Below are 23294 nucleotides of genomic sequence, written 5' to 3' on the forward strand. Positions count from 1 at the left end.
GGTTTGATCAGTCATGATGTGAAGTATAAACGAGCCTAAAATCTCAATCGGGTCTGGCAGGGCAATTAGGTTTTGTCAGTAATTTGTTTCTATGCTTTTGTTAGTAGATCATATTTGTATTTTCATTTTCCAATGTTAAAAAATGAACAGTTGCCAACATAATATAAAGCATTCAAAGTGTTTTTTTTTTGTTTGCTACTTTATACGTGAAGTTTACGATTTTCAGAGTTGGTTGGAAATGCTATACTAATATCAACGTGAAGCTTTAGTGTGATAATTTATTAACTAAAGTAAGTTCTGAAGTGGATAAGTTGATGTTCCGTTAGAGTATGGCAGTCTGAAAATTAAATAGAAGTTGAAATGAACAAAGGGCCATTAAATGCGACAAGTAAGTCAAACGCACACTTCTTTGCCTAACCCACCACATGTGTGGGGAGACTCGAAGTATCTCTTCGAATCTACAGGAACATCTTGAAAATATTATTGACAAAACCCTAGTGCCCGACCACACCCGATTGAGATTTTTGGCTCGTTTATACTTCACATCATGACTGATCAAACCATGTTAAATGTGGCTGCTTAAACCTGCAAACTCAAGAGAAAATTTAATTGAAGTATTGGTAATATGTTGCCTTTAAACCACTGTAAAACTCAAACAAAGCTATACATACTACCGTTGTCTTAAGCAAAGTTGTGTAATTTGATGATATTTAAATCTATGTAGAACATGTCAAACCGTTTAGTTGAGATTATAAGACCAAAAAAGCCAAAACAGTGATTTTAAGGTACTCCTGTCAAGAGATCACTTAAATATTGTGAAGATAATAATATGGAAGTTTGGTGTATTCAGCAAAGTTTCATAAAATTTGTTTATCTACAATATTGCTGAAGACATAAAGCTATTATCTCGAACCAGTAAAAAAAAATAGTTTTTGTAAGTGTAATACCAGTTTAATAAAAATTTGGGTAATTATTTCAAAAGGCGTGGACTATTATTACGAGAAACTTCTTCCAAGACATTAAGTCTCTTAAACGACGAGAAAGGGGAGAAAAAGGTATGGACCGTCTTTTTTCAGAATGGTCCCACTGTGCAGCGCCACCCAGAAACGCGCTAATCCACTTGGAGCATGAATTTTGTCACAACCAACGATGTATAGCTCTACTCAAAGATGTAAATAGATTTTTACCGATCCTCTGAATCCCACTGCATCCCAAAATCATCAATATTCAGTTCGCCAATCTCACGAGCACTGGCGTGTAAAATCATAGTAATGCATCTGTAATTTTGATACTAACTATACATATGCAGCTGGAGAAGACTATGCTCCTTATTTAACCAATTAAAATGATCCAATTGAGCACCCACAAGCTCACGATTCTATGGAAGATTTTATAAATTTACAAACATCCTAAAACTACACCGAGTAATTAAATTGTATGAGACTAGTGAGATCAGTAATACTTTTCAAAGAGGATTAAGAAATATTTCCCTGATTTCTAAAGAAATTCCCTGATTTTCCAGGACTGAAATGCAATTCCCTGAAATTCCAGGTTTTTCAGGTAGTCGACACCTTGCCGGATATCTGATCTTGAAGTGCTGCAGATTCAACAAGGTATACGATGATTCGACTAAATGATAGAATGGTTAAACCTTTGTGAAACTCCTTAATATTTTTGATTTTGCTTATTAGGTTTTCCAAAATGCCTTTATTTTATTTTTTATTATAGTCTCACCAAACGAAAGTCTAAAAAAAATCGTGGTAGGAATAACGGCAAAATCACCAATTGCCCCGTGCATGAACATATTGCGAGTGAGAAAAAAATGTGCAATAAATTTGTGGATTTTTATACTTTACCACAGTGAAAGACATAATATGAAAGTTGTGAACAGATGTGTAAACATGAGAATGTAACGGTATATGTGATGGAGTAATGAAATTGGGTTGTTAGCGGAATGCTTTAATAAAACAGCAAAAAAGGTTATCTTCCATTTAATTCCACTTAATTAATTTTGGTATCCATGACAGATACGTATTTCGACTACAATGTGCAGTCTTCATCAGTGTCATTCCCACTAAAGAACTTATCAAAATCTAACCCCCTTAAGTACTCATCCCCTAGGTATAAAAGTCAAGATCACAGGTATATAAATGAAACTACAATGTACAAGGTTCCGATTCAACACATTGTAGTTTCATTTATATACCTGTGATCTTGACTTTTATACCTAGGGGATGAGTACTTAAGGGGGTTAGATTTTGATAAGTTCTTTAGTGGGAATGACACTGATGAAGACTGCACATTGTAGTCGAAATACGTATCTGTCATGGATACCAAAATTAATTAAGTGGAATTAAATGGAAGATAACCTTTTTTGCTGTTTTATGGTATATGTGATTTAAAATTGATTGATTCCAAGTAACATTGCAAGTTTTATGAAGGTTTAAATGATTCTTCAAGACCAAATTTTGGCCTACAAGACTATGATAAAACCAAAATTGTTACTTGGGATGATTATTTATGATTTTTCCCGGTGCAATGTGGGTTTTCCCGCATTTCTCCCGGTTTTTTCCCGGCAAATCCGAATTCCCGGTTTTTTCCCGGATTTCCTGGTTTTCCCGGTTGGATGGAGACCCTGATTTTAAGGATTCAAACACTAAAGATTTTTGTTATGTAGCAGAATCTTCGACAAACACATCGCGGAAACTTGTTATGGCTTTTCATCGTTTCTTATTAAAGTTTGAATGTTTGGCGTATTGAAAAAGTGTCTAAGAATGAGAAGTCTCTAACGCGTAATGTGGAATTTAAATTCTGATCCCAACATCTTGAACATTTGTGATTTTTCTAATGCCTGAATTATCTTAATCATTTTAATGGTATTCTTCACAGGTTTTCATTGAAGTTTTCTCAAGAATTGACAATGAATCAGCTTACAATTTTCTTAGAAATCTTGTAAAAATTTGCCAAGAATAATCTTGAGAGTCTCTCTGGTATTCGCTTAAATTTAAATTCAAGTAACGCTTCAGGAATTTTCTCTTGGAATATTGCTCATAATTATCCTTCAGAATAACCATGCAACTCTTCGCATAATTGCCATTGAATTCCGTTTTGACAGATTTTTTGTTCAACATATCACTTGCTTTAATAATATTTATGAAAAACTTGCTGGTCACAAAGAGTATGGGCATGAAAGGGTTAAGTGAAGGAATCAATAAAACATAAGATGCCTCAAATTTCATAACCAATTATTGCGTTGAAATTTGGTCTCATGCCTTAGAACTTTGCAGAATTTCCATTGGAATGTCCTTCAAACATCAACAACAACAAGTTTTCAAATTTTATGTCAAACTAATAAGTTTTTAAAAGTGAAGCCGCCATACCCTTGAATACACATAGAATGAATCTAGTTTCATTTCCAGATCATATTTTTTAAGCTGCGTAATTTCCAGGGAACAGTGTTCACACGGCTGTCGACAAAAGCAAGCCACTCTCGATGTGTGCCACTGCCACGCGATCGTCTGTTTTCTCGGCAGCAACCATTGTGTGGTCCTCCTCATTATTCTTCATCGGCAGTTCTTTCGGTCGATGCGTCGTCGACTTTGAAAAGAAACCGTTTCGTGATGAGTTTGTGAGTGTTGACCACGTTTTGCGTCCACGATGGCGTAACTGCCATACAATGAAACCACTGGCAGCGACTCCAGTTCTGATGTAGGAAGCTTTTTGGAAAGCGGAAGATAAAGTGTTTATTGTGTTGTACCTTTTGACTATAGTTTTAAGATGTATTGTATAGTGACCCAGAATCCTCGGCTCTGTAAAGTTAATTCGTTTGAGCCTTATCAAATAAATTAATAAACAACAATTTCCAGGGAAATTTAACGATGCGGGAATTTTGTCACTTGGACCTAAGCGATCTGATATGACTCCACATAAATAGAAATCTGCATGATAGGAGGGGTTGTGATAAAAGCTGCAAAGACTCAAACTGTTCCGATTTATGCTTTCGTAAATTATGCTGCTTTTATTCGACACCGATTTCCAGTCTTGTTTCACATCAGTCTTGGTATGATTAGTTGTACTTCTTCAGCTTGCTGTAGCTATATCCCACTCCATGGTACCCTCCCTCGAATCCACCCATCTGCTGTCCGCCGCCCATGCCTCCTTCCATGATTGGGTGCCCGATGTTCTTGACCTTAGCTTCGAAACCGTTCTTACCATCGGCGTAGTACTCAACGATGCGCTTGGTTCCATCAGCTTCATCCAGAGTGTATTCGCCCTTGACGACATCTCCATCGCGCATCTCCCACTGGCTCTTGTGATCTCCGGTATGAATGTCCTTCACTCCATATTCGAACTTGTACTTCGGATACGAGTAATAGTCTTCAATACCTTCCTTCCAGCCTCCTCCCTGATGATAGGAACACTTTGTTAGATCGCAAATCGTCTTAATCGAGAATTATAAACTCACCATTCCACCGCCGCTCATGCCGCCTCCCATTTCCATGCCTCCACCCATTCCGCCGCCCATTCCACCACCCATTCCCATTCCGCCGCCCATTCCCATTCCGCCGCTCATTCCTCCTTGCATACCGCCGCACCACTTGTACGGAATATGTTTCACTTCACTGACGAACCCGTGATGCTCGTAAGCCAGAGCAGCACCCAGCAGGGCAATGGCCACCACAGATGTCTTCATCATTTTGCTACACTTGAAACTGATTTGCTGTTCTACCAAGAACTGAACTCACTAAACTGATACCTTTATCGCCGAAGAATTGGGTATTTATAGTAAAAATTTCAACAATTTGAACCATTTGATTTCCGATTCCAGTTCCGATTGGAAATTTCATCAGTCCTTCCGAATCAAGGTTTCCCACGATACACTCTTTTCTCTCCGTTGCATGCTTTTTAATTGCGTTGTCCGGCAAGCCAACACCCTTCAGCGTGATTATTGATCAATTTAATTACCGGCCACCGGGTCTGGGGTAACATACTGCCCGACACTAGTAGCAGTGGGTGGCCACGCCTCATTGGGTGAGGCATATTCACCCACTGCCACTGCATCAAAATGCAAACAGAAAATAAGTAAAAAAAATAATAATTTCTACTGGTTCACTGCATCAAGTGCGCGATTATGATCGCACTAATTTTGCGCTTTGATAGCGAAACGAATCGAGGCGTTAAAATCGATCGCTAATTTATGCATAGGCGATTTGCATTGCAGTTCGGAATCGATGGTCAGTCAGAACATTTTTTTGGTGAAACTTTTTTGGTTCTATTATAAAATGCAGCTCGACGTGACGGATGGGCATCAGTTCGTTGATTACAGTTGTAGAGTGAAGAATTACTTCTTAGAAAAAATGTTCAAATTCGCAGTAGTTGGTTTGGCTCTGGTGGCTGTGTCCAGCGCCTACGAGCATCACGGGTTCGTCAGTGAAGTGAAACATATCCCGTACAAGTGGTACGGCGGTATGCAAGGAGGAATGGGCGGCGGAATGGGTGGTGGAATGGGCGGCGGAATGGGCGGCGGAATGGGCGGCGGAATGGGTGGAGGCATGGAAATGGGAGGCGGCATGAGCGGCGGTGGAATGGTGAGTTTGTATTTTGCGAATTTAGACTTTTTGTGATCTAACTTGTTGTTTTACTATCAGGGAGGAGGCTGGAAGGAAGGTATTGAAGACTATTACTCGTATCCGAAGTACAAGTTCGAATATGGAGTGAAGGACATTCATACCGGTGATCACAAGAGCCAGTGGGAGATGCGCGATGGAGATGTCGTCAAGGGCGAATACACTCTGGATGAAGCTGATGGAACCAAGCGCATCGTTGAGTACTACGCCGATGGTAAGAACGGTTTCGAAGCTAAGGTCAAGAACATCGGTCACCCAATCATGGAAGGAGGCATGGGCGGTGGACAGCAGATGGGTGGATTCGAGGGAGGCTACCATGGAGTGGGATATAGCTACAGCAAGCTGAAGAAATACAACTGAAACGGGGGAAACTAATCGACTGATTGAAATGTGATACGCTAATTTGATACAACCACACAAATAGATACCGCAATAAAGCTAGCCTAATGCAGAATATTTAACGACACCGTGTTGATAATTGTGCAGATGACAAGCAAATTAATATGTCAGTTTTGGTGGGAATACATTCTGTTGAGTAAATGGACATGACCATTATGGGTCCAGGATGAATTTCATAAAAGCATACCGCCACGGGCGGAAAAATTACATTTTGACTGGTTTCGGGCTTGACATTTTGACTGGATGGTTTATCAAAAAGATCAAAAAAATTACCAAAAGTTCTTGTTCTATGTTTTTTGTCTATTTTGAAGTGTCCATAACTTTAAACATTCCAATAGCTGCTTGAGCTTTTTTTTAAATAAAAAATAAAATAAAAATCAGACAGCAATATTTTGAGAAATTTAGGTTTAAATTGTATTTTTTTATTTTTACTTGAAATAACTAAAAACATTTGTTTGTCATTTTAATCAGAAGTGCAGCTTCCGTGGCACAAATAAAAAAAAAATCGAAGACGCCATTTTAAAAATTTAGCATGATCCAAACGGGCCGAATATGAATCATTGCAAACAATTAGGCAAAGTTTCGTGCACATCGGAGAAGGTCGTGTTTTCGATTCGCCATTTGGCGTGGAACTGCTCTACATATCAATTGCACTCGTTTTATCTTACTCTATACTTACTTTTGTTTTATGTTAGTAATGATTGTTCCTTTGAAGTATGTTCAATTTGACTTACCTGTAAAAAGGAAAAGAGTGTGAATTAGTACAGTTTATCAAAATAATAAATCGAAGATATAAGATATCGGTTGAATGCAAAATGGCAAATGTGGGCACGATTTTCGATTAAAGATCCCCATTTTATGGAGATACTGATTCCAGACCAAAACTTCTAAGAATCTAGATGCCGATGAAACAACCCTCTCAGATAAGGGGAGCATTTTCTGTTTATAAATATCTCCGGAACAAATGAACCGTCTTGAGACATGGTTGAGTACTACTACGACAATCGAACAATAAATCTAAAACGGAAATTATTTCTTGTGTAGTGACTCTACATATTTTTAATTTGCATTTGAAATCTTCAAATGCGATTTTGTTGTTGTTGGTATTATAGTGTTTCCAGTCTTTTTTTACTTAGCAACGAGAAGTAAAATGTGTAGTTCTTGACATACCTATAGCATTTGGAGGTAAAGAAGATACAAATTTGCAAAAAATGCTCTTACATCGCACTATATGGAATCACCGTCCTGAAGTATTGCTTTGCTAAATTTCTGAAAGAAATTGAACTAATAAAATAAAACTATTGTTTTGTGTAGTGTTGTCAAATATTTTATATATGTGCTTGAAAAATTAAAACACTTTTTTTTTTACTTAGGCCTACGTCTGAGATTTCTAGATTTTAAAAACCGTAAATGGAACATGTAACAACATTATGAAAGATTTTGAACGTTAATCACTCAGCTGCCCCTGGAAAAACTTCAGTAATTTTATCACCAGTCGATCAAAAATATTTCTACGCCTACCTACCTTATCATTTTTCAAAATGTCACTATTCAAAATTGCACGAATGTCCAACTGTTGCTATGATAATTAAAATTATCACCGATTGCTTGCGAAAAGCGATTTCCCTAACACAGATTTCAAAGTTGAATTCCATCCGGTCTCACCAAACGGTGTTTATTCAATCACCGCGTGGTGAGTGGTGGTGTTTTCTAGTACACAACGAAAGGCTGTCTGCAAGCAGCGAGCTACAGCCCACATGACCATCCATAGAAGGAGGAAGAAGTCGCACAGCTATTGATCGGAATCAGTAGCTCTTCGTGAGTCGCTGTGGGCCATCTTTGTCAAGCGCGTCATACTATAGAGTATAAACAGAGAGAACCCCGCTCAAATACCTATTCCTATTCCTACACAGAACACAAGCGCCTGCTGCAGTTAACAAATAAGATTTATTATGTAAGACCAAGTAGTCCTACGTCACCATTGCGTACAACTCCATAGGGCTGCCCTTGTAGTTTTTTAAGTGAATGTAAGTATATGTTTAATTTGGTGACGAAATCGTGTACACCAGCCTATTTCACAAAAGACAAAAGATAAATGCGAGATAAATCCTGAAATAGAACATTTTGAAAGAAAATAGTTTTTTTTCTTTAGGGTGGCAATATGTAACCTAATAGCCTTTGTGCAAGAGTGTGTAGTATCTATTTTGTGGCGTGGTGTTTCGGCAAAAGAGGGCAGGTGGGATTTACATCAGCGGTATTTGATTTAGATTATCATAGTGAATCCTTCCTAGGAAGAATTATATGTGAATGCCGTAGTAATTGTTTTTTTTAAATGATATATCGTTGCCGTCATCAGATTTGAACAGCAATAAAAGATCAATGTGTTCGTAAAGGTCGTAGTGCTTTATAGGGTTCGAATACCTAGCAGCGACCGTAGACCATACTGAGTAGAACATCGTAGTTTCAATCCCAGGCTCCTTCACATTGCAACAAATGTCGCACATACAGATTTTACCATACATATTTGACTTTCTTATGGTTTCCTGAGTTAAAGTCTAGTATACACCTTAAGGCACGTTTTTTAGATACCACTCTATTAATGAAGGTGTAATGAGGCATGTATGAGATTTTTTAGTTTTTTTTTCCTTGATTTGTTTTTGTCGATCTTGTCTTCCGTGTTGAACACCAATGCTACTGACGCCAGGGAGGCAGCTCCACACCTGAACCTTACCTCCTACCGACTACTGTAGGCCTAAATGCCCCTAATTTGGGCCCATACATAGATTCAGCAATCGACTAAATTTTCAATAGCGACCAAAAATATCCATTAGTACCGTCCTGACGCGTTCATCTAGATAAAATTGATAAAAAAATAGATTTTTAGCGATGTGCCCAATCTTAGATCCATAGGCCAACATTAGAGCCATTTCCCCTATGGCTTTTAGCTTACTTACGAATTTGAATTTGAATAGGTTCATGTTGTAGGATTCGGACGATCATAATTCGTAGTGATAGATTGTGATGGAAGAACCTCTTTGGCCTAGTAACAACATTTTTTGCTAACAGAGTAGAAGATCGTGCGTGGGTTAAATCCGAGACTCCATCTTATTTTTAAAGTGTACTGAAGGGAACGTGGAAAATCGATACTGATTGTACTCCGTCAGAACTGTGTGGAAAAAAATGAATAATTGGTAAAATATGACGCATGCTCGATCCGGGTCTGAAATCATAGTTAACGTCTTCTGGTAACGTAATTTAATTTAATAGTGGTTTACTATGATGTACAGCGCTCGGTGGCCAAAACGCAACCACTTTGCGTACTGAGCACTGAGCAGAAGCTCGTATGTGTAACCTAGGCTCTTTTACATTGCTGAGTTAATAGTGACAAGACTCGGCTTTGTCCACCGATGATGATCTTGAGACAAGGAAAAAATGGATTAGTTAGTATTCATCTATGTGATCCTTAATCTTCTATTCGTTGCTCCCTAGGTTGAAGTAGTTAATACTAGGGTTCTGATGCATGGTCATTATCGGTGTCATTGCTTAATTTTGTTGCTATGGAATCCAATTTTGACTGACAAAGGGGCGTGTCTTTGGAGGATGCTCTCACTCTTCGAATGGTATAAATAGCGGGACCTTTCAATTAGAATCGATTCCTTGCGATGATGGCATGAATAACAACTGTATCAAAACCGAATACTTCATCAATTCTCAATAGTGATGGATATACGCTAAGCACGCATCGGTTGGTTTTTGGGATTGATGGATTGATGAATCCGAATTTTTCTATCAGAAATGTCGCAGCACCTAAGTAACCAATACGCTCGTTAAGGGCCCTTTTTGCAATATACGGCTAATATACGGATTTCCATTTTTATACTACCCTTATATGAGCATTATATTACACTTTTTACATTAGTGGGGTCGATGGTTACTTGGGCATATAACAGTTCAGGTATTGGAAGTTCAAGTTTGCAATGCAGCCGATGATTTCAATCAACTTTGAAGAAGCTTTAGGTAGAATTAAATTTTGAAGTGCTGGTTCTCATTAATTGACAGATGACTTATAATTTTTTAAACTCCTAAGCAACGCCTGCAAGGGTACAGCGTCCGGTAGTTGAAGTGCACCATATTTGATATTTTGTTATTTTAAATGATAAAAACTTTCGTTAATCACCTAGTTCATGCAATAAATTCCAGTTATATAATGTTATGATAATAAATATATTATGTATGGTTTGCGCAGAGAATTTAAGTACAGGTACAATTTTATTTGAAATTTTCTTATTCTTTAAACATTCCGCAAAATTGGAGGCAAGACGATTATTAAATTTAAATTTAAATGATCTATAAGTTAAAAACAAATAATAAGAAAATAAGTAAATGTATACACTCACAACATTCACAGAAACGAAATAGCCATCCTCGGTTTCCAACAGATTCCTGCATAAGTGTGAATTCTTCCAAGCAATCAACTCTACTGCATAGATACTCAGAACTGATAGCAGCAGAAATGATGCGAGAAACTGCAATAATTTGAAGAAAAAAGTGCAAACCCGGTTGAAAACGGTAGAACTAATGGTAACAACGTTTTAGTTCAGATGCGCCAATCAGTCCGTTTTAGTGCTTGTTACTTTTTATTACTTGATTATAGGGACAAGACTCGGGTAGTGACCACCACCGCTTTTATTCATTTCTATATTTTATATTTCAAATAAAAAATATTGTTTATGTTCACAGAGTTTACATAATCCTTTTCCCTTTGTCCTTATCCTTCTCCTTTTCTTTTCCCTATTCTCTTTTCAGAAAGCGAGTAATGGCGCTATAGCCATAAGTCATAAAAGGCTAGGACAAGAGTTAGTGCTCATGTTCCAACCGTCAGAAGAAAATGGAGCATCACTTAACCTTTCTAGCTTTGATGCTTCCAGCAACCAACCAATCATATAATTACCAAAATCGGAACGTACGGTACGAGATGTCCACGTTTCATCCATTTATTGGATTCTGAAGCATCGTGTTTAAATCTTCGGTTTAAACAGGCCCGATGTTTTAAGGAATCATCTTGCCCCTTAAATGCTGCACAGTAGGCCTGGCCGTTTTGATATGTGTAACGCATCTTCGATGTGAAACATATATCAAATATACAAGAAAAATTATGGAGGTATATCCAACATTTTCCAGGATGCTTTCAAGAACTGGCTGTGTTGGTGTTAGATTAGATTAGATTAGATTAGATTAGATTAGATGCGTCAATCAGTAAACCATATTTGAACTAAGCTGATGGATGCCAACTCACTTTACTGAACATGTCTGAATTATTAAGTTATCCACAATTCTAAAGTTCTCACACCACTGCACAATTTTGCTGAAGCTGCGATAGTACCGCATGGTCAGGATCACAAGATATAACATTAAACGGGATTTATACAGTAAACATTCAAATCGACGTGAATACTTTTTTAAACAATGGCTTCAAACGTCGATGACCAAAACTGATGGTGTGGCCGATATAGAGCAGTTCCATGCGAAATAGGTAAATGACCAGATTTGAGTCGTTCCGATTTAAATTAAACTATGTTTTTGACAGGGGGAATGTGAATTTTCCATCGATATTTGGTCTCTTTCGACACAAGCCTCATATTTTAAAAAGGCGCATGTATTTTCATGAGCAAAATGTTCGAAAAAAAAACCAATCTCAAAAACTATTGATTATGCCGAAATGGCGCCTAAGGACAAGTTTTGAAGAAATCATTTTGAATCGTGAAAAAATACACACTGAAAAAAAATCAAGCAACTTTTTAAAAATTAATTTAAAAAATGTTCAGTTCAAATATTCTGAATTTATTTATATGAATATTTTTTCAATATTACAAAAATAGAAGTCTTTTTTTTTTTTTTTTGTAGTGATCCAGTGGCAGCAACTTGCTAAAACTCTACACTGGACCCCTTTTATTGATAAATTTTGCTTCTATGAGCCTCTATTTTAAATCAACACACAGACGTTCCTAGGCTATGGTGCCCATTTGGTCACTGTTGTTTTTGTGCTGATCCAAATAGTTTTGATAATATAATTGCGCATTCTTTGTTTTTTTTTTTTTAATGTTGATTTTGTCCCAGTCTTGTCTTCTGTCGTCACTTATTTTGTCATTTTGTCTTGCCCTGCTGGCCCCTCAAGCACTATTTGCAGCAATTGTGATAATATATGCGACACTGCTACTACTACTATGTTAGATGTGTGACTTGTCAATTTTCGCAACGCAATGTCTTTCAATAAATCACTCAATCAATTTGATGTCTGAAAATCAAAAAAGGGCTTTGTTGACACATCATACCTTACCGAAAACTAAAGCACAACAATCCTAATTCTTATTTCAAACCTATCAACATATTTAACACATCTTTCCTAAAATTTCACTTGTTCGTAAGCGCCTGGTTGAAGATATGACTTTCGCTATTGACATTGTCTGTAATTAACAAATACACTAAATAGGAAGATTTATTATACAACTTCATAGGCTAGTCGGCTCCCTAAGCGGACCCCCCGCGTCCTATCTCTTATGTTAATTAACTTTCTGAATTCTATAATTGAATTTTATTTAATAAATAACTGAAATCTCTAATCTACCCACATAACCCATGCTTTTAAATTACAATTTAACGTGTTTCAAGTACTTCTGGCTTTTACATATCTTATCTTATATCTTTGTTCGTCCCAGATGACACCTTCAAGTGACTAAAATGCTTCACTTTGAAGTTAGTTTCCAAGCTAATTTTAAATTGTATATTGTATAGGGTAAATGTTCCAACTACGCTCTCACGTTTCCACTATGTGGCCCCACTCAAATACATATGGGTATGTCACAATAGAAGCACACCGCAGTGGAAATCCCGAGCCATAGTTCAAACACTTATCTCAAATCAAAATGAAGCACATATAAGATTAGTTACAATACCATGTACAAAAATGATGTTTAACATTGTTTTCTGAGTAATACTTCAATGAAAACAACAATGAAAGCTTGTCACGCAAATAGAAGGAGCACTGTTGGGCACTTTCTGAAATATTTCAATAGTATAATTCCCTTGCAAACCCAAATAAATCTATCTGCGTAAAAAATAAATAAAATAAGAGTGATTTGCGGCAAAACCCGCCAGTATCACACCCAACGTCAGTGCCTATACGTAAGCGTACTACGACGCGGCTCTCAATAAAAGGAGTAACAAGTGTGATACTATCACTGCTAGACTAGATCTTTGGTTCTCTCATGCAGCGGTTTATCAGAGAGGGGAAGCTTAGTAATCCCCATCGCCTGCCCATGTCGCCATTCTATCGCGGCATGAGCCAGCAACGCCGACCATAAACCTACCGTCTCCAACACTCCACTATAAAGCATGAAATTAAGCCCGCCCAACCAACAGCAAGGTGCAAAAACTAGCCAAGGGGAGGGAATATTACAAAAATAGAAGTCAGATAGAAATTAAAAGGATAATCAAACGACGACGAAAAATGATGTCTATGTTTTCAAATGTAAAATATGAATTTTAACCAATTATAACGGTTTCTGATATCATTTTGAACAAAAATGCTCATTGTGATCATCTCTAAATGCAGCCATTTTCAAGATATTTAGAAAATAAATTTGAAAAATATATAATGATATACAAGATTAAAGGAGTACAACGGCACTACTCTGTATGTCTGTCATATTTATTTATTTATTTATTTATTTATTCATCTGACTTTTTGTCGTCTTAATGAATGTGATGGGGAAAAGCCAATTTGAATGGCGTAAAAACTCCATATCTTATCCAACTGTAGTCAAAAACATAAAAAAAAATATAATTCTATCAGCTCCATTGGACATTCATCATCCGAAGCAATCCTCGTCGGCAGTGGTGAATCGAGAAAAAAAAATGGATACAGGTACATAATCGTTACAATTTAGGAGCAATGGAATATTACTCACCTTTCATAATAACGAATCTCACTCGATCCATTAATGCAATTCAGTCAGTCTATGCTTAAATGTTGCCACAGTAGAGTTGAAGTCGAAGAGGATGTAGACTTCGTTGAACCTAGTCGACATAAACCGGACAGGATCATGAAGGCCGTACAAGGAGTTGCGGGGCTCAAGCAGCAAAAAGTTCCGTTGGCGAAGTAATCGTTCAGGAACGTAAAGGTTAAGTAGACCAAGTAACTCCGGTGCGTCAGTTTCTCCTGTGAGAAGTTTAGCTACAAACACCGCTTGGGCATCATTCCGTCTCTGCTCAAGCGTCTGCAGTCCCAATAATCTGCATCGATCTCCATATTGTGGTAGGTTTAACGGATCTCGCCACGGAAGGCGTCGTAGGGCATATCTCACAAATTTTCTCTGAATGGCTTCGATCCTACCAGTCCAGGTTGACTGGTACGGGCACCATACTACAGAGTTGGATTCCAGAATCGATCGCACCAGTTCTCAGTACAGAGACCGGAGGCAGAGAGGATCGGTAAATTCGCAGGATATTTTGAACATAAATCCCAGCTGTCGGTTGGCTCTACAGATAATATCGTTGTAGTGCGATCGGAAGGTCAGCGCTGAATCCAGGATGACACCAAGATCACGAACTTGAAGACAACGCTGAAGGGACTGACCATTAATTGAATAACGATATAACGTTACATTTGTGGATGCTCAACGTCAGCATGTTCCGGGTGCACCAATCAGCAAAACTAATCAGCACAGAGCACAGCAGTCCTCGATACCTTTAATGATCATGTATATTTTGACGTCATCAGCGTAAAACACACGGCAGCCAGATGGTAGTACGAGAGAAAGCTCGTTGATGAAGAGTGAGAATAACAAAGGACCCAGGTTGCTACCCTATGGCACGCCAGATAAGTTTGAAAATTGTTCCGAAGATTCAAATCCGATATTAACGGTGAGGCTACGATCCGTAAGGTATGATCCAAACCAGCTAACAAGATCCGCAGAGACACCAATTCTTCCTAGACGTTTCAGTAATATTCCGTGGTCAACTCTATCGAAAACTGATTTCAAATCAGTGTATGCGGTGTCGATCTGAGCACCAGCATCAATGTTGCGTATGCAAAACGAAGTAAACTGGACGAGATTGGTAGATGTTGATCTTTTGGGGTAGAAACCGTGCTGATCCGTAGAAATATAATTCTTGCAGGAGTCGAAAAGTACATCATTTATTATGATTTCGAAAACCTTCGAACAAGCACACAACGAAATTGTTCCTCTGTAATTCTCGATGATCTGTCGATCCCCCTTTTTAAACACGGGGAGCATGACCGATGTTTTCCAGCTTGTGGGAAAACTACGCTTACGTAATGATATGTTGAAAAGTGTCGTAAGAGGGAAAATCAACTCTTCGCCGCATTTTTTCAGGATGCATGACGGTATGCCATCTGGACTGGACACAGAGTATTTTAATTTGTTTATTGCGGAGTCCACCTGATTCGACGTGATCGCAAAGCTTCTCAGAGAACAGACCCCACTAGGTGTATCTCTACAAGCTTCTGTGATTTGACGTGCAGACGACGTAGAATCATTAAATGACCTTCTAAAGTGAGCGGCAAACAAATTGCACTTTTCCAAAGCGGAGGTGGCGACTTCATCGCCCAGAAACATCTCAACGGGTAACCCATACTCCTTCCGTTTAGAGTCGACAAATTTCCAAAAATGTCGTGGATGTCTGCGTAGATTTTCCTGAGTTCGTTTGCAGTAGCGTTTGTACAGATAACGGTTATACGTGCGATAATTGTTACTAGCACGTGCGAAATGTTGCTTGGAAAAAGGACAACGAGATTGGCAGTAGGTTCGGAGTGCTTTGGATCTTAGACGTTTGAGTCGTCGTAAATGTATATTTCCCCAAGGTGGTTTCGAAGATGGCCTGCGCAGTGGAACAAAATCAACCAAGTAACTCTTCAACACACTGGTGAAGTACTCTACAGCAATGTCAATATCTTCAGCGGAACAAGCGGAACAGCGGAACAAGCGGAACAGCGGAACAACTAAACTACGGAACATTTCCGATTTATCTCTTCTCGACAGTTGCTAACACTAGAAGCATTTTGAATTCTTTTCTGAAGAATGTATTGAATTTAGTTACGACTAAACAAGAAAATTTATTATAATTTTCTGTTCACAGAGGGTGGGTCAGTAGGTAACGAAAATAAGAAAACTGTAGTACGAGTATATATTTGAACATATATTTTCATATCCATGTATTACATGTGATCCAAGTACATCCAACTTATTTTCCAAATACAAGCCCGGATCCAAGATCGTTCAAGCCATCGTGAATGACCGCCGGTCCCTGACCGTAGTAGTGATGGTGATGAACTTCCGGTTTCTGGTGACCGTGATGATGGTGTTGTTGGTGCTCGTGATGTTCATGGCCATAATCATCTTCGTAGTCTTCTCCGAAATCCTCAGCACCGTGATGCTTATAAGAACCTACTCCTCCTTGGTTGTATTGGATGTTTACCGGACGGAACTGTCGTCCACCGAATCCTGCGGGAGAGAAACCTCCATCACCTCCATTTGCTCCGCCCAGTAGCTTTCCGAGATTGAGTTGAACGTGGTTCTTGCTGAAGCGCACTCCTGCATGTGCAACCCCGAGGGCGATCAGCAGGATTAGAATCGTAAATCGATTACCCATTTTTTTGCTATGGTATGTGATCAGTCGAAGTATTGTCAGTGGAATAAATTAAATTAATTGTCTACAGTCTTTTATATATAAAAAACTAACATATGAAAACAGCATAAGAAAAAAAAAACAGCGGTAATTTCTACATTCGTCATTGATTTATATATTGTATTGATCAAGTTTGAAGCGATGCATCGCATGGCTATTGACCTTATGTGGTGTGGAAAGTAATGCATTTCATTCCATATGTACAAATTAAAACTTGGTTGCTATAATCGTTACACAGTGACGCACAGTATTACTAATATTAAATCGAATATAATAATTATGATCGAATTAAAAAAAATTACTAGGAGCCGATTGAGCATGAATTTTTTAAAACATTTCGCGAAAAATTTGCCTATAACTCTAGGCCATCAATCTCAACGGTGTCACAGCTGGGGAACATAAAAGCATCATACAATCAACATCGCGACCGCTGCAGTTTACAGGTGTTACAACACCCAAGGGCACGCACTTTTACGCATGAAAGCACTCTACGCCTAATAGAACCAGTCAAATTCAATGATAAATGAAGAATTCATGTATCCGTCATACCCGATTGGCTCGGGTGTTTTCCAATTCTGCATCATGTTCATTTATAATTAAAAACAGCCGACATGCTCACGTAACAATTTAGTATAATCCAATCGATTGAAAACGCATGAGCTCACAGTTCATCGGTACCAAGCAAAAATGGCAAACCGTTTATCAATCCTAATCCTTCTGATAACACTTGGAACGACCTATGGAAGATTGAAGCTACACAAAAACAGCATCGGAGTGAATGTCGGCTTCCAGTTAGGTGCTCATGGATCCCGACTCATAGGAGCATTGGCAAAACTACCGTTTAGTGTTCAGTACGTACCCGGTGGAGGGCACGGACCTGCACCACTTCAGCACCATCATCCAGAGGATAGTGACGATCACTACGATTCCAGTTATTACGGACAACCGGAGGTACATCATCATCATCACCATTATGAAGGACCCACGCGGCCGGAAGGACTGCTTGAACAGAGCACATTCGGACACAACAGCATTGGGCCGGAATTTGGAGGATTCGGAAACGAAATTGGTTACAATGAGGTGTACCGAAGATGAAAGTGAAGTTAGTGTGACGCAGAAGCATTGAGAGAATTTGCCTTAATGTTTCTGATTATAAGGTACCACATATGCGTTGAAAAAAGTGACAATAAATTGTTAAAAAATAAATCAATATGCTTTTTACAAATTCGCAGTGCTAGATGAATTGTGTTATATTGGTTTAAGGACAAGGTTCAACGAAGCCTTATCTGTTAAATCACTTCGAGTATTCAGAGACAAAAATACAAGATCTTCAAAGTTTGATCCGCGAAATCCGCAATTTTTCAAAAGAAATCCGTGACAGATAAAAAAAACTGTTTTCATTGCTTAAAACTCCCATTTGTATTACTACTATATGGCATTTCAAGCTTATTACTTGTAGCATATTAGCTGTTTGCTAGCTCTCAAAGTAGTGTTTTTGAATGGCTTCCACATTTTAATTGAGAGCTTTCTATGCCTGTACAATCCTATACACAAGGAAGTCGAGAAATGTTCCATCCCGAAAAATTGATGGACCGGACGGGAATCAAGCCCAGTTTCCTCCAGCATAGACTTGCTTCGTAGCACCGACTGAGCTAAGGGAGTATCGTGTGTGCCCTTTAAAAAAGGTAGTATGAATTCGGACTATTTAGTGAACATTATAAAACACATTACGAGATTCTATTAAATAAAAGCGGCATAGCTTTTAAAAAATATTTTAAAACATTTATGCATTTTCATTTGAAATGCAAATTAACTTTAACATCCCAATCGCAATACAAAATAGGGTACATAGAACGAATTACCATGCAATAAATTTAATTTGAGGTTTTCCTTTTTTAAGAAAAATAATACTGAAAATAATTCTTCTTAGGAGTATTTCAAAAGGAAATATTTAAGAAAATTCCAACGAAAATTCAAAGAAAATTGAATTATGAATTCCGTGGATAGTACTAACAAAATTTTGAGAAACATTTCTAAGGAATTCTGAGGAGTATTCCAAGGATATTCCGGTGATAATTTTTAGAAAATTTAAAAGAGCTTTCCTAGGAAATTTTGAGGAGCATTTCAAAGAATTAATGGGAATTCTGAGCAGAACTAAAAATGAATTCCTATGCTAATTCCATGGTAATTTCAGGAGTGCATGCTGAGAAGAACTTTAAGTGATTTTTTCAGGAGTAGTTTTCAGGGAAATGCTAAAATTATTATTAAAATGAGGAGCATTGCAGAGTGAATTCAGAGAGTGTTCTGCAGAAGATTTTTAAGCCTATTTTGGAGGAAATTATAGAAGAATTTAATGTTCTTACAATTGGAGACAGAAAAAGGTCAACATTCAAGGTTGGGGAAAAATATAAACCCTGAGGTTTAGATTTTTAAAGATTCCATTCCATTCCTGATATAGACAAATCTTCATGGTTTAAGGTGTTTTATTTAAAATTAAATATTCCAGTGGAGGGGATTAGGGAGAAGATTAGGGAACGTGAGAAGTTTTCAAGTTAAAAAAACTAGCAACAATATATGAAACGCCGAAATTTGAAATTGAAATAAAGAGAACATGAAATTAATCAATTGGATTCATTTTTCTAATTCTGGGATTGTGGAACTTTGAAAAGTTTCTAGATCTCATGCTGACCAGTGAATTCCAATTAAAAAATTTCCGGATTTTTAACGATGATGCCCGTAACTTAGGAAATTTTTCCAGAGGTGCGATACATATTAACATTAAGCATAAAACCGAAAACATGTGTTCGAAATCTTAAACATTTGTCTATATTTTAGCTTCCCTCAAAATTCAATTTAAAATCTTTACAGGATTTTATTAGAACATTCTCAAACATTTTATTTTGAATCTTTTCCTAGAGCTTATTGCAGAATTCTTCTAATATGAGATTGAGATTCTCTCTGAGAGTCCCTAAAAAAATATTTATAACAGTCTAGAAATTTTCTGCAAATCCATAAAAAAACATCCTTGGATTTTATTCGAGTTTTAAAGCTTTTTGTAGGAATTCGCTGACGACTCCTGCTATTATTCTATTCAAAATCCGCTTTAATACCCTTTTGAATTCCCAAACAATTCACTTAAGAAATGTCTTGAAATTTTGTTCAGAATTATCTTGGACGTCTCTTGTTAATTCTTAAACAATGTTGCTTAGAAGCTTCCTTTAAATCTTTACAAATTAGTTTCGTGATGCCCTTGGAATTATCCTCTTTTTTTTTTGAATTATCATCTTTCTAAAATTACCCTTGATTTTCTCTAAAAAAAAGACCTTGGTATTTTCACTCAAAATTCATTCGAAAAAAAATCTAGTCTATTTCAGGAATCTTGAAAATTTTTAAATGTCGAAAATCCTATTATGTATTTGCAATAAGAAAAAAATAAGTAAATGAGAGTTAGTCCAAGATTCGAAATGACCTCTAATTTTTTGTCCCGATTTGTTATCGAAATTCATGTGTTTTTCCTATTTTTATTTCCCGGTGACTTCGAATTCCCGACTTTTCCTGGTTTTCCCAATTTCCCGGTTCACTGTTTTGATATTTTCTTAGACTTGTTGTTCTTGATATAGATCTTAGACTTAAGGAATCATTTCTTCTTCTTTACAAGACCTGAGCGTACAGCTAAAAAAATCTATGACTTCGTTGGGTTCTGAAATATATTTTTTAATTTTGTTGAGGGCATATTTAGGTCAATCATTTCACAATGATGATTATAAACAGTCATCATCTGATTTACCGGTCCAAATTTAGCGTAATTGGTCCGATGGCGATCTACTGCGAACAAGTGTCGATTGCGTAATTTTCGGGAAGGTGCATACAACATAAGTCCTAATGTTAATATGTAGTCTACGATTTGATTGATTGACGAATAAATAAATAAATAAATAAAAAAAAATCTAGGAGAATTAATAGGATTTTAGAGGGAATTCCATGCGATTTCTCGAAGGAAAGTTTTGAGCATATTTCCGAAGAAATCACAAGAGAAACGAACAAAAAAATTCTACCCAGAGATTCAAGAAAATTCTAAGAGATTTTTTTTTAACCTTTATGTGCGCGAGGCATTTTTTTTTTGCTCTTTACTGAACCTTGTTATCAAACATGATAAATTAACAATATGGTCCACTTTTCTATTATTGCCAAGACTTGATTTTCCCCGACACGAAAGGTGAATAATCCACTGTAAATTGAGCACTTAGCAGTTGTCAGCTCAATACCAACAAGGCTATCGGAAACAACTCACAGTTGAGTAACATTTAACTCAGAAATGTAAAAAATTACCTGTGTTAAATTAGATTACAATTTTATTCAAACTTAAAATATTTACACAGAAAAAAAATTGTGAATTTTAACTATCGCGTAAAATGTCCCCTCGTTTAATTTTAAACCTACAGTTGGCATAAACAACGAAATCGTTCACAAACTTGCATACAAGATTACTAATATAAGCGATATTGCGCTTAAATTTACACGAAATATCTAGCATTAATTTTATGTGCGCTATATCTCGCAGAAATTTACATGAATTTTTCAAACGGTGTAAGCCATGATTTGGTTTACTAAATTTTAGGGAAGTGGATGCCTGGACAAAATTCTGTCGCAACCTGTCAACGTCTGTCAGCAAGAGCAGTCTCATTTCTCGCATCGCTTTTCAAATAGACCAATCTACATTGATCGATTGTCTTCATTGACTCTCTCTTTCGTAAATAACTCGACTACAAAAACGTTTCCTGTCCTGTAAGCTTTCCGGCAGTGCAAAAGATCTGGAAAAAATTCCAGCAGTTTGGATCCGTTGTTTACATAGTTGGCCGTGGACGAAAACAAGCAGCAACACCACGGAAAATGCAAGAATTTCAAGAGTAGTCATGATAAATCCAAGGATGACAAGCCGAACAGTGAAGAAAAGCTTGACTCTGAATATATCCGAAAGATCTGTTCGTCAAAGGCTGCAGCAACTAGGGTTGAAAAACAAGTTCACGTCACGTCGTCAACTTATCAAGAAACCCAACAAACTGAAGCGGGTCGAATTTGCCAAAAAAAGTAGAAGGGTCTGTGCCTAGGGGCACACACGGAGCCTTGACGTAGGACCGCTAGTGAACGGAACAAATATGTTGATCATTTATAGCGAATTCGTTTATTATTCAGTTCCAACCTGGATCGGGTATCAAGATTGGGTCTGCTTGTTTTCTGACAAACGTCAGTTTGATCGTTTGTTTTTAAAAACCAGCTCAGGTTGAGGTTCGCACTGACAAAAAGTTCGGTTTCGCACTGGGTTGGAACTGGTTCCAACCCCGATAATAAACGAATTCGCTTTTAGTTTTTAACTCTTTCCGTTTTTGAATTGGTGGCCCTGAAAAGGGCTAGTTGTTTTTCAAATGGTGGCCACACTAGTGCAAGTCGATACCGACCGGATGACGGCGGCCTAGTCATGCTGCCTATTGCGTGAAGCCTTTCCTCCGGTCGATGTGGGTGCTTTCGTCGTCGTGTCGTCTTCGTATTGGTGCGATGCGTGCTGTTCCATTCATAAAGGGTGATACGGTCAAAATTTGGTCAAGAGAAAACGCGTGTAAATCGGTGAAATCGTTTATTTAAAAAATCAAATTAAATTTCTTTTTCAAGTTCAATTAGTATAAAATTCAGGAAAAATATTCAGTTAGGCTTCCGCTTTTCCAAATCCGAATTGCCGGGCCTTACGCTTGACCCCTGCCATCAGATTTTGTACAGCCACCTTGTCCACCTTCTTCGCCGCAGAAAGCCAGTTTGCCTTGAACTGCTGCTCGCCCTTAGCAGTTTTTTTGGTCTTCTTTAGGTTCCGCTTGACAATAGCCCAGTATTTCTCAATTGGGCGGAGCTCTGGCGTGTTGGGAGGGTTCTTGTCCTTGGGAACCACCTGCACGTTGTTGGCGGCGTACCACTCCATGGCCTTTTTACCGTAATGGCAAGATGCCAAATCCGGCCAAAACAGTACGGAACAACCGTGTTTCTTCAGGAAAGGCAGCAGACGTTTATTCAAACACTCTTTCACGTAAATTTCTTGGTTGACAGTCCCGGAAGCTATGAAAATGCTGCTTTTCAAGCCACAGGTACAGATGGCTTGCCAAACCAGATATTTCTTTGCGAACTTTGACAGTTTCATGTGCTTGAAAACATCTGCTACCTTTCCCCTTCCTTTTGCCGTATAAAACTCCTGTCCCGGAAGCTGCTTGTAGTCGGCTTTGACGTAGGTTTCGTCGTCCATTACCACGCAGTCAAACTTCGTCAGCATCGTCGTGTACAGCCTCCGGGATCGCGCTTTGGCCGTCGTATTTTGTTTATCATCGCGATTTGGAGTCACTACCTTCTTGTAAGTCGATAGTCCGGCTCGTTTTTTGGCTCGATGCACGGTTGTAGACGATACACCCAGCTTATTTGCGGCATCTCGGAGAGAGAGGATAGGGTTTCGCTTGAAACTACCGGCAACTCTCTTTGTCGTCTCAGCGGCTTCCGGTTTTCGATTTCCCCCCGATCCAGACT

At 37.9% G+C, this 23294-nt stretch overlaps 3 protein-coding genes across 9 annotated transcripts in view; 1 reads left to right on the top strand and 2 right to left on the bottom strand.

The window, feature by feature from the left end:
• The window catches only part of shep (alan shepard), a 584228-nt gene that overhangs the window by 508794 nt on the left and 52140 nt on the right, over positions 1 to 23294 (bottom strand). The window lies entirely within an intron of this gene.
• LOC135711555 (adult-specific cuticular protein ACP-20-like) lies at positions 4067 to 4696 on the bottom strand. Its single transcript, XM_065234423.1, has 2 exons — positions 4466 to 4696; positions 4067 to 4405 (listed from the first exon to the last, which is right to left on the bottom strand). The coding sequence occupies exons 1-2, from the start codon at positions 4694 to 4696 to the stop codon at positions 4067 to 4069; spliced, it is 570 nt and encodes a 189-aa protein (XP_065090495.1).
• On the top strand, positions 5358 to 6111 carry LOC135711556 (adult-specific cuticular protein ACP-20-like). Its single transcript, XM_065234424.1, has 2 exons — positions 5358 to 5588; positions 5649 to 6111. The coding sequence occupies exons 1-2, from the start codon at positions 5358 to 5360 to the stop codon at positions 5985 to 5987; spliced, it is 570 nt and encodes a 189-aa protein (XP_065090496.1). The 3' UTR covers positions 5988 to 6111.

Source organism: Ochlerotatus camptorhynchus, unplaced genomic scaffold (assembly GCF_037179485.1).
Source record: "Ochlerotatus camptorhynchus isolate MF236.1 unplaced genomic scaffold, CSIRO-AGI_Acam_v1.1 ptg000434l, whole genome shotgun sequence".
In the NCBI taxonomy this organism is placed as follows: domain Eukaryota; kingdom Metazoa; phylum Arthropoda; class Insecta; order Diptera; family Culicidae; genus Ochlerotatus; species Ochlerotatus camptorhynchus.

Excerpts from the sequence above, each read along its gene's own strand:
- LOC135711555 (XM_065234423.1), bottom strand. The coding sequence starts at position 4,696 with ATGATGAAGACATCTGTGGTGGCCATTGCCCTGCTGGGTGCTGCTCTG. Across the intron at positions 4,406-4,465 it reads GCATGAGCGGCGGTGGAATG|GGAGGAGGCTGGAAGGAAGG; the intron begins GTGAGTTTATAA and ends TCCTATCATCAG.
- LOC135711556 (XM_065234424.1), top strand. The coding sequence starts at position 5,358 with ATGTTCAAATTCGCAGTAGTTGGTTTGGCTCTGGTGGCTGTGTCCAGC. Across the intron at positions 5,589-5,648 it reads GCATGAGCGGCGGTGGAATG|GGAGGAGGCTGGAAGGAAGG; the intron begins GTGAGTTTGTAT and ends TTTTACTATCAG.